Source organism: Cyrtonyx montezumae, unplaced genomic scaffold (assembly GCF_038088225.1).
Source record: "Cyrtonyx montezumae isolate F1298 unplaced genomic scaffold, pur_monq_1.0 scaffold_12, whole genome shotgun sequence".
Lineage (NCBI taxonomy): Eukaryota > Metazoa > Chordata > Aves > Galliformes > Odontophoridae > Cyrtonyx > Cyrtonyx montezumae.
In genome coordinates this window covers 12,842,404-12,854,031 of record NW_027071848.1, presented here as the reverse complement: position 1 = coordinate 12,854,031, position 11,628 = coordinate 12,842,404, and the positions used below count along the sequence as shown (strand labels likewise).

The 11,628-nt window shown below is 40.9% G+C and overlaps 1 protein-coding gene across 1 annotated transcript; it reads left to right on the top strand.

Annotated features, from left to right (window-relative positions):
- The first annotated feature begins 585 nt into the window (after positions 1-585).
- Positions 586-3,256, top strand: VMO1 (vitelline membrane outer layer 1 homolog). The gene is made up of 3 exons (XM_065730346.1): positions 586-753; positions 1,398-1,492; positions 2,971-3,256. The coding sequence occupies exons 1-3, from the start codon at positions 586-588 to the stop codon at positions 3,254-3,256; spliced, it is 549 nt and encodes a 182-aa protein (XP_065586418.1).
- The last annotated feature ends 8,372 nt before the right edge of the window (positions 3,257-11,628 follow it).

Below are 11,628 nucleotides of genomic sequence, written 5' to 3'. Positions count from 1 at the left end.
GTTCCATGTATTTCCATGTCAGATGCCAATTTGCCAGGCTGCCCCTCTGCTGCCATCTGTCACACAGCAACAGAATGGAATATTGGTGGGAAGGCTCAGCCTCTACTGACAAGCCACCAGTGTCTGCCTCTGATGTCATGGGCCAACATAACTAAATGGAAGGCATTACTTTCAGAACAGCCTACATATGCAACCTATATATATATATGTGCTTTCAGAACAGCCTATATATATATATATACCATATGTATCTACCATGAGAATCAGCTTTAAGCTTCTGTCAAGTTTCTCTACAAGCACCATCAGCACAGCAAGGTCAGCATAGATCTTCCTGTAGCTCTCTAGTGATGGCAGGCACCTCTACTGCCCCAGCATTTCCTGCACGTTGGCTCTCAAACTGTGCTTCCAAGAGAGCTCCTCACTGGCATAAGAAGCAGGTCAGCAAGTGCTATGTCACTGCATTTGTAGGAGCTATTGTTCCTACAGTGAATGTTGACAAATTGATGGGGAAACCCAAGATGACTTGACAGGGTATAAATTCCCCTATTCGTACACCAGGTCCCCTTCAGATGCAGAGTGGAAGAGATGAAGGTGCTCAAGCCAGTAGTACTCATCCTGCTCTTTTTCTGCACTGTGGATGCAGGGACCCGTGAATATACTTCTGTCATCACTGTGCCCAATGGAGGCCACTGGGGAAAGTGGGGCACTCGGCAGTTTTGCCGCAGTGGCTACGCCAATGGGTTTGCACTGAAGGTAAAATTCTCTGTTTTACTTTGTCTCCTGTTTCTGTGCCCTGATCTTCAGCTCTCTGTTTCCTGGAGGGACTTCTCCAGACTCTGAGGGCTTTCTGAAGTGCTTATCCTCCAGTAGCATGCTGCACACCAAATTATGAACCCTTGGGAAAATGTAGCCACCAGAATTACACCAGCAAACTAAAAATATGTTTATCAGTTTATTTATTTATTTTCAGGACAAAAGGTCTCATATTAAATACAGCAAAAAAACAGGGCTGTTGCCAGAATTGTTTTGTTGTCAGATTGGGTAGGGGTGTGCAGGCATACTCATGGTTTGCTAGTGATTGGCTTTGCTGGAGGAAGCCACATTTATGCCAAAATCAGGATTCAGAAAAGGTAGTAGCTTTTTCTAGTGTGCTCCTTGAGATTGAGTCTCTGACCCACTTGCTGAAACAGAAAGAGTTAAAAAAAAACTACAAAGAAGAATGTGTTGCTTGTGTTATGTAGCTATGTAACCGTATCCCAGTGTGGCAGACATCTTTTCTCATGCTTTTTAAGGTATTTTTTTTCCCAGTACATAAAGGAGTTAGAATTGTTTATGACAGGCACTTAGATGACTTTTCCTAGGCCTTTACCTCTGTCCCCATGTGTCTTCCACTGCAGGTTGAGCCCTCCCAGTTTGGCAGAGACGACACAGCTCTGAATGGCATACGGCTGCGCTGCCTCGATGGCTCAATCATTGAGTCCTTGGTGGGGAAGTAAGTAACACCGGTTCCTCTCTCATTTGTCATGCACTAGATCACAAAATATCCCTAACCATTGCCATTTACAGGTGTCTCTTTTTTCTGTTTTTACAAAATTGGAATAGAAAGTAAAATAATGTGTTGTTGGTTTTTTCCATTCATTTTTAGGCCAACTAAATAGGGGTACTTTACATCACCACCTTCTGTTTGCTCTTGAAATTACTGAAGAGCACTGTGAACTCCTAAGTTGCATTACTAGGGCTATAGCCTCTCTTGGAAATCTGCAACATATGGGACAAACAAGGGGAAAGGGATTTTTAACCATATCTTCAGATACTTTGTGTGAAGTTTCACAGTAAGGGTAATGGAGCACTGTCATGGTTTTATGACTTTTGGCATTGGTATTCCACATCATAACATCATGTGGTGTATTAAGAGTTAAAGAGTTAATGCTCCAGATCCGTGGATCGTCAATAGTTATGGGTATACCTGTCTCAGAAGAGAAGAAGAACTACATTCCCCAGAGGACTTCGTGATGCTTTGCATTCTTACGTGTTTCCGCTCAGAGGTTAAGATAAAACTGTCTGTGGTCACGGGACACGCTCTGTCCTTTGGGATGGACTCAGCAGTGGGTGCTCGCTGCCGTCCGCCTTCAGCATTAGCGTAAGGCCTTCTGTTTGTCGGACACTCTCTCTTGCTCATTTTATTTGATTTATTAGCTTTAATTCCAATTATAGTGTATTATATTGTGTTATTTTGCTTTCCAATATCTTATTTAGTAAATTAGCTTTTCTCCTCAGATCGTTGCCACTGTTTTTTTCCTAGGCCCATCTCCCTTTTCCCTTCTCCCTTTCCCCCTTCCCCTTTCCTGGGGCATGGGTCCGTGGGTGCCTCGCACCAATTGTCGCGGAACCAGGCCGAACCTGCCAGTAAACTGTTGACAAGCAGTGGCACAGCTGCACAGAGAGGTGGTGGAGTCTCCTTCTCTGGAGATGTTCAGGACCCGCCTGGACGCCTACCTGTGCAACCTGGGCTAGGGAGCTGCTTTGGCAGGGGGTTGGACTCCATGGTCCCTAGAGGTCCCTTCCAACCCCTACAATTCTGTGAAACCTGTGAAACCTGTGATGTCCTGACCCTACGGAAGTAAACAGTGCTCCTCAGGATGATAGAGTGGTGTGCATGCTCTCACTTCTCTCTTACATGTACTTGTGAGCCAGGCAAGGGATTTATCATAACAAGTGCTCCATAGAATTTTTGCCAGAACTGTCACCATCCATTCTGGAATTTTCTGGTATTTTTTCTGACAAGATTCCAATAAAGAGAAAAGTAAATCCAAAGGGGCTACAGAGGCATCAGGCCATTGTGATGGTCACTGTTGAGGGCATGGAGCCATCAAATTGAGGGCAGTGTGGAAAGGAAAAAAGGGATAGCCAAATGGCTTGCAGAGCCTAAAAATTCCTCTGTCTGCAATGTTTTTTTTTTTTTTTTTGCAGGTGGGGTACCTGGACCAGCTTCCTAGTTTGCCCTACGGGCTACTTGATCTCCTTTTCACTGAGATCAGAGAAGTCTCAAGGAGGAGGTGATGACACAGCTGCCAACAACATCCAGTTCAGATGCTCAGATGAAGCTGTGCTGGTAGGTGATGGACTATCGTGGGGAAGATTTGGCCCATGGAGCAAAAGATGCAAAATATGTGGTCTCCAGACAAAAGTAGAGCCACCGCAGGGATTTAAGGATGATACAGCACTCAACAACGTGAAGTTCTTCTGCTGTAAATGAGTACTTGCCCCATCTTCATCACTGTCCCATACATCCCCTATCACACATCAAATGAGACATCATCAAAGCTTTGCTCTAACTATATACAGGGAAATGTCGGAGACTTGCTGACTACATACAACTTTTGAGCATGGATTGCCTCCACATCTGGAGGGAGGAGGTGAGAACCATGAAAAGAAGCAGCCAAAAAGAAAGACTATTCCAGACAGAAATGAAATGGAGGGGAAAGACTCATTTTAGTGACTTAGCTTCCTGTGGATTAGCTCGTTGTACCTTTTGTTTCTTGTGGCTTAGCTTCTGCTTGTGTCTTGCCATGCCATCTTAGAAGGCACTCAGATGTTGCCTTAAATGACAATACTTCTCATAGCCTCCATTGCTTTACCATGACTTCTCAGTTACCCAAGTGTATTGCATCTAATTCATCACATTATATAACTGCTTGTATATCACTGTGCAAAGACCCAATGTCTGACAGTTGCCTACAGCTGAGGAATAGACTTTCATTCTCCTTTGCTCTGACTGGTGAGTTTCTTTCAAGTTTGCTTTGCCTTTTTATTCCTTTCTTTGAAACAATATTTGACTCCTTCACATGACCAATAGGGAAGATAGGATATTAGTTTGGAGTTGTGGTTTAACCCAGCAGGTAGCTTATCTTAGCACCACACATCTAAAAAGACTCTAAAACACATCTAAAATTCACTCCCCACTCCCAGTGGGATGGGAGTGAGAATCAGAAAAAAAAACCCACAACACAAAGTGATGATAATTTACATATGTATCTATATACGTATATATCTATCTATATATAACAAGAGATACACAATGCAATTTCTCACCACCCATTGACAGATGCCCAGCCAGTCCCTGGGCAGAGGCTGCCTCCTGCAGCCAACTCCCCTCAGTTCTATAGCTCTGCATGACACCACATAGTGCAGGACAGGTCTTTGGTTTGTATGTCACTTGTCCTGGTTCTGTCCCCTCCCAGCTCCTTGTGCGCTCCCAGCTCCTTGCTGGCAGGGTAGTGTGAGAAGCTGAACTGTCATTGTTCAGCACTACTCAGAAACAACTCCAGCAGTGGTGTGTGATCAACACTGTGTTCCACCTAAAACCAAACCGTAGCATCATACCAGACACTATGAAGAAAATCAACTCTGCCTTAGCTGAAAGCAGGACATTAGGGTCAGCTTGAGGTTTCTGATGGAAGTCAAAATAAGCAAAGAGAGTTAACTGGAAGAAATGGGAATTTGGGTGGGTTCATGTGCAGTGAAGTATTTGTATATAGTTTCATCAAGTGTTGTACACATTTTTTTTCTAGTAGTCTTCTATGTCATAAGATCCTGCCTTAGGGAACATGGCCAGACAGTGTACTTCCATAAATGTAACTCACATAAATGCCAGGTGCCTGAGTTGTAGCTCTCTAAACCACTCTTGTTTCTGTTTTGAAGTGTGCTCCACTCATTCGCCTAGATGTTAATGCCCAGCTCAACTTCACTGCTCTTGTGGGGTTTTTTTTTTGTTTGTTGTCGTTGTTGTTGTTGTTGTTGTTTCCCTCAGGCTTCAAGCTCCAAATAGAATTAGGGAAAATCCACAATAAAAATACACTTGACATCTTTCATCCATTTTTTATGCTCAAATTCGCTGGATATGTTTGGAGTTCGTACCTTGTCCTATTGTGCCAGATATAAAGACTGTACTCTTGGTTTCGGGAAGAATTGTGCCTGGATTTCATTATCAACCCTATGTAAGACAACAGTTCAGGAAGACTTACTGTCTCTCTGGGCATCTTTTAGGAAGTGTACCTACTGCTTTTCTCACAAAGCAATGCATCCATTTGTGCCTCAGACAAGGCATGGGCATGGTGCTGCTGTGCTCCAGGTGACTGGCTGGGCTGTGGAGATTTGGTGTCTGAGGTCACAGCCATGTGGAGCAGCATGAGCTGATGGATGGCAACTCCTTCTTGCAGTTCACATCCCACGCTTAGCACATACACAACAAACACCACCATTTTAACTCATCATCCATGCAAGATTTTCTTGTTATCACCTGCATAAAAAATGCTACAATAATATCTGTATTTTATTTTAAGACCAATGTAAAAGCAGGCTGAAAAAATACACAACAGGCTTAATATTTGCTTTGTTTAAAAGAGTTTTGATTAAAAATTCAGGGGATTACTCTGGAGGAGCTCACTGGTCTAACTCAGTACTGTTTCTGGTTGCAGTGCTCCATATCCAATATCTGCTGCAATGAAAAGTTTCTCTGGCTCAGGAAAGTGAGGGATATGAATTTTATTGTGAAAACAAACACCTACCACAGCACATTCATTGAATGTTTGGTGTTTGATAATGTTTTCCACTGCTGGCCTTTGGAGCACACAACAAATTTTCATGATGTTTGTGTCATTTTGCCTCCTAATTCCCATTTTTGACAGCACAGGAATTTTCCAAGTAGTGAGTGATAAATGAAGAAGTCAGCCATACAGAAACAGGCTTGATTGAATCGCAGCAGATAGCAGAGGATAACACATTTCTCTTGGCTCTGTCAGTACAGTACAAGGTGTTGAGTCTCATCTTCTTCCTGAGGCACAGCTGGAATAAATTAATGCATCTCCATTGGCATAATTCAAAGTTACTTCAACTGAAGTAGTACTCAAAGCCTCAGTGATTCAAGTAGAAAACTTGAATCATGCATTTCATTTCATTACAAAACACACAAACAAAAAGCCACCCCTAAATCCAAAAGTAACCCAACTAACAACAAAAGAAAAAGGAAAAGAAATGTGTCATGGTTTTATGATTTTTGGTATAGGTATGCCACATCATAACATCATGTAGTGCATTTAGAATTAAAGAGTTAATGCTCCAGCTCTGTGGATCATCAATAGTTCTGGGTGCACCTGTCTCAGAAGAGAAGAACTATGTTCCCCAGAGGGCTGTGCTTTGTATTTTCACGTTTTTCTGCTCAGAGGGAAAGATAAAAATTGTCTGCGGTCACAGGACAGAACTTGATGAGCTTTGAAGATCTCTTCTGACTGAACTATTCTAAACTGCTGCCTACATTGTCTTCCTGAGTCTGGAGAACCCTTTTGCTAAGACAGTGAAAGTTCCATGCACTTCAAAGAAGACTTAGAGAGGCAACTACAGGTGCCCTTCCATTAAAGTAGGACAAGTAAAAGTCTTCATGTAATTTATATTATGATATTCTGTGATCAGTGTCACCAACAAATGCAAAAGCAGGTCATTTCAAAGGCTTTTTATCAGCAGGTGAGTAAGTTGCAATGCTTTGTGAATCTGTTTTCTGTACAGCCAGTTTCCCAAATGATCAGGTATATCTGCGGAAAGAGGTATGGTAGTTTCTCTGTTCCCCTGATTGTGCTGGTTTCTAAGAGACCTAATTCTTGGAATGGCCATTAGTGCTGACTGAAGTGCCTGAAAGAAATAATTACTTTTCTTCTGAGTGATTTGTTCAAGAACTGATGTCCGTTTTCTGTGTGTGTATGTGTAGATAACTGAAACAATTTAAACTTCAGATTTGATATTTCTTCTCAGGAGGGCAGGCCAAGATGGAAGACACTTTATTTCTGCTTCTTCTCTAAAAAAATGATTGAGTTGAATTTTGAGGTTGTACTGGGGAAAGAATTATTCATGCCATCAGCTAAACTGACCTTGTACTCTTCCCTATTATGCCTGATGTAATACCACACTGGTATGTGAATACTGATGCTGGTGTGTGAATATAGTCTCCAAACAAGAGCTATTCCAAGAAATGTTTGGAAAACAGAGCTCTTCCTCCTCTTCACATTCTTTCTCTTGCATTTATCAGCAGCTTTGAAAATCAAATTGGGTATGTTTTTGTCATCTGATAGAATGCTTTCATCAAGGCCTCCTCTGATTTTCCAATTGTGTAACTTCAATAATCTATAAAGAATGGGACAGTTATTTAGAAACTTGGGCAAAGAGGTCTCTGCTATTTATTGCACTTGTTCAAGATGTCCTGTACCCCAAGGGTACAGGAATTCAGTGCTTTCAGCTGAAGTGAGAGACCAAAAACATCTGCAGAATGCACTGGAACTGATGTGGCTGAAACACTGCATCCTGAAAAGTGGGCAGCCACAATTGCATTACTTTCAAAAGTTATGGCACATCTAGGAACCAGGAACATACTCCCAAGGAACTGCCAGCCAGCTTGTGTGGGATGACAACAGGACCAGAATCTGTTAGTTGTGTTCGTTTTAACCAAGATTTGAGATGGCTTCTAGAAATATGGACTTAGAAATCTTGTAATTATGGCTTCTTAGTGCTTATGTTGTATCACTTCTTCTGTATGAAATAAATAAACACTCCTTCAGTTACAAAGGTGTTGTGAACCCTAAGTTACTAGTTTTTTCAAAATGTAGAGAAAACAACTGAAGATAATTTGACTACTTATAATTTTAGATGCTGTATATGATAGAGATATGCACCATGTAGCTCATGCTCAATCTGTCATAGTTACCTTTACTAGATCATAAAGACAACCCTAATTATCTGAAATGATTATCAGTGAGGAAACAATTGAAAACATCTGTTTTGGAATTTTCAGAGTGTAAATATGTGGAAATGATGCTACAGAAAGTGAGCAGCACAGAATATTAATCTGTTGCCTCTGAAGAGAAAAACAGCAGGGCCTTGTAGAAGATGGGATTCATGAAGGACTGAATTCTGGCTTTCATCTTCCCCTCACAGGACCAAGCCTTGTGCTTCAGGACTGTATCTGTGGCACTGTGCTCAAACACTATGATTTTGACTGAGAAGTTGTTGCATGGTTTGGAACTATCTGCTTTGCTTCCATCTCAGCAGAAATTAATTTACCCCAGGCAGTCCATGGATTGGGTAAATGATATTAGAAACCGTTGTCCTGGAAGCAAAAAGGGATGGAGGGTACCACCCTGGCTCAGTGAAAACTGTGGAGACTGAATGAACAAGAGGTCCTGGGTAAGGTCTCACCCAGCAGTACAGAAACAGAATTAGCAGCAAAGAGGAAACTCCAAATGTATAAAAACTGCTTTTCTCTTTAGTGGATAAAGGTGAACCTTTCTCAGAGACTTTCTGTTTTGGTGCATGTTTCCTGCACTTTCCATGAGCTTTGCTCACCAGAGCAAAGATTTGTAGATATGGGTCACCTCACTGCACATTACAACATAGTTCAAATCTGTGTAGCTTAATTACGTATGAAGGCTAGTGTGACACTTACACTACTTGGATGAAATTTGCCTGCACTAACAATTGGGCCTCCCCAGCAAACAGTAACAAGTCTTCTGTTTCAATCACTCAAAACTCGTTCAGGGTCTTCAGTGTAGTATAGGTTGGTACATTTCTTAATGATACTTCTTTTCTGATAACCAGAATAAACAAATAAAAAATAAATAAATAAAAAAGAAGCTTTCCTTCTCAGATTTTGCCACTATCTTGATAATAAATTCTGGCCAGCTTTATTATTTCTAGCTCACTGCAATGAAGTCCACAGCATAGGTGGCAGTGTTATCAATGGGGAAATATGAAATATATTCTAAAAGTTGATTTGTACATCTTCTTTTCTGAGGAGAAAACATGAAAATAAATTCTGATTCAGCTCTGGTATTTGTGTATCACTGCAACAGCTATTGCTATGTGCTCACTGGGAAGACACTGTCAAAGGGACAAAGCTCTTTTTAATTTCAGAGACTATCATCTCAGGAAATGTAGCAGCTAAGTGAAAAAAATACCACTTCTATCTCTAGGTGTTTGCAAACAAACAGCTGGGAGCACTTCAGCGCTTTAAGAAAAAACTTAACCGTGTTTGTCCTCACAGAGGTCACAGCAGAGTCAGTAAAGTTGTGTGTGAATAAAGTAGAGGGTAAGTGAGAAAGACATGAACTTAGGAAATCATTACTACATGATCTATCTACTGAAAAATTTATTCTCAAGTCTAGCAGGATGACTGCTTCTTTCCATGTGAGATTCTAACACCTGTGCCACATGAGCACATAAGCGGTTATCCAACAGTACTGCTGCCTCTCACTGCTGTTAGAGGTGTGAGAAACCCACTGGTGTCCTGCTGGGCTTTCAGACCCAGCTAGAAGTTTATCAGTGAAGTATCTTGGAGGTGGCTCACCTTGAGTGAGATACACTATTACACTCTTCCTTGTTAAACAAGCTTTTATGTAACAGTTATAGTTTCCATAGAAACATAACTAAATCTTTCCTCCAGCAAAATCCCAAAGGCTTTCATAGACCTGGAAAGTGCGTCGTGAGTAGTCAAATCATTTTTTATGCTGACACAAAGAATGCCACAGTTGTCACCTAGTGAAATTTTGCATGGGGGCAAAATAAGTCTAAATTCCACATTACAGAATTGCCTTGCAGCATACAGACATTTCCTATGCCATTTCCCTGCAAGATCAGATTAATAAAACCTTGTATGAAAACGTACAGAATTATGTAACTTATAGATGGAGAAGATCTCATTGTTCACTTATCTTCTCAAAGCATGTTGGAGAATGCAAATTAAATGAGAACAGAAACATGCATTTTCTGTATTCTTCATGACTATGTTTTATATGTTCCCATTAACTCTTAGCTCCCTCATCAAGGAGGGTATTCTGTAAAATGGTGGATTTGTCAGGCAGAAAGATTTCTCTTGTCTATTTTCTAATTTCATCCCATTATTCTTTGGACTCCCATCAGCTTCTCTTAGACTTGATTCAAGATGTTCTTTGATTCCCTTCTGTGACAGAGATGGCGCTGATCTGTAGTAACTATTCAGTAGTTTGTAAGTATTTTAATGCTTTCAGTTAAAAGAGAGACAAACTACAAGGTTGAAACTAGACTCTGACTACTAGTTCTCCTCCTTTGATGGATGTTATCTTCCTTTTTTTTTTCCCTTACTATTTTTCTATTTTATTTTTTTAGAAGATGGGTAACATGAAAGTCATAGATAATATAGCACTGTTCTCCGTCATTTTGCAGTCTGCACGCTCATTATTTCAGTGCTGAGGTGTGCTAGTTCCATGCCAGCTGAACAGCTACCAGAAAGGAAATCAAGAACATTCAAGGTTTTACCATTCTTGTTGTCCCCTTGTTGGTTTGTAATCTCTGTTACTGAAGTACTGGAAGATGTCCTTTATATTCCATTTACAACCTATTTTCCTCCCTTAGTGTTTCTGATTCCCACTTTATAACAATATAGAGTTGATGAAAGTTCAGAAAACTGATACAGACTGGATAACTGAAAACTTTTAATGCTATTTCTGGTCACCACTAGAGCCCCAAACCACTAGTGATTTAATCTAAATAAATGTGAATTCATTCTGAGGGCAAAACTTGCTGAGTTACTGTTGCTAGATGCATAAACAAAAACGCATTTGGAAGCTGAATTAACAAGGATGTTTATTTGAACTTTGAGATTCAGAGTCATTCATTAGTCATGAATCTTTTCTGTTCTCCTCATACTTTCTATTTTTTTGTGTTTTATTTTTATTTTTTTCAAATCATTGTATATTCAGCAACTAATTTATCAAAATAATGTTTCAAATGCAGTATTCATACCCAAAAATAGTTTTCACAATTGGTATGCAGATACATAACTCCAGGAAGTGTTAGGCATGTAGCAACTTTCCTCACTCAGGTAAATCCCATCCTACTGAGAAAATGCACTTAGACCAGGGAATGTGTTCATGGATGCTGTGTTGTTCCTTCACTCTCCTATTTGGTTTCTCATGAGAAGCTCCAGAAAGGGAAAGTCCCTATCCTACAAGGCTTGATTAGGGGAAGTAAAGGTGAGATTTTTGTGTACCATTTTAAAAGTCCATTCATACCCTGATTGTGGTAGAAGTCAGTGTGAAGATTTGTGCCTCATTTGTGGGAATTTCCCACCTCGATCCCTGAGCAGAATAAAACTCCTCTCTAAACTTTTGCCTTCTTGAATGCATTTCAGGAGATTTAAGATCAGCAACAAAACTAGCTACAATTCTCCCAAGCCCCCAAGTATGGTGAACCTATGTCCAGCATACTGAGACCTACTCGATATTGTATCAGTCAAATGTTTCTATGGTGTAGATAGACCAGTGGCCACATTCAGAGCCAGTGATGACCAGTGAGTAGGAGAAGTGGTAGGGGCTGAAGAAACCCTTGCTTCAGGGAGCAGAATGGTGTGAGTGTGCAAAGTGGGAGCAGAGCACTGTCTGGAAAGGGCAGGAAACAAGTTTGTGCATGTTATGTTCATAAACAAGGGAAATACAAAATGAAGGTGAGGTGGGAAGGTGCTGCTTTTGTGTAGAAGCCACGTTCACCTAGGTGCATTTTTAATCCTTCTCCCTTGAACTAGGGGATAGATGCTATTTCCTCACATCATCA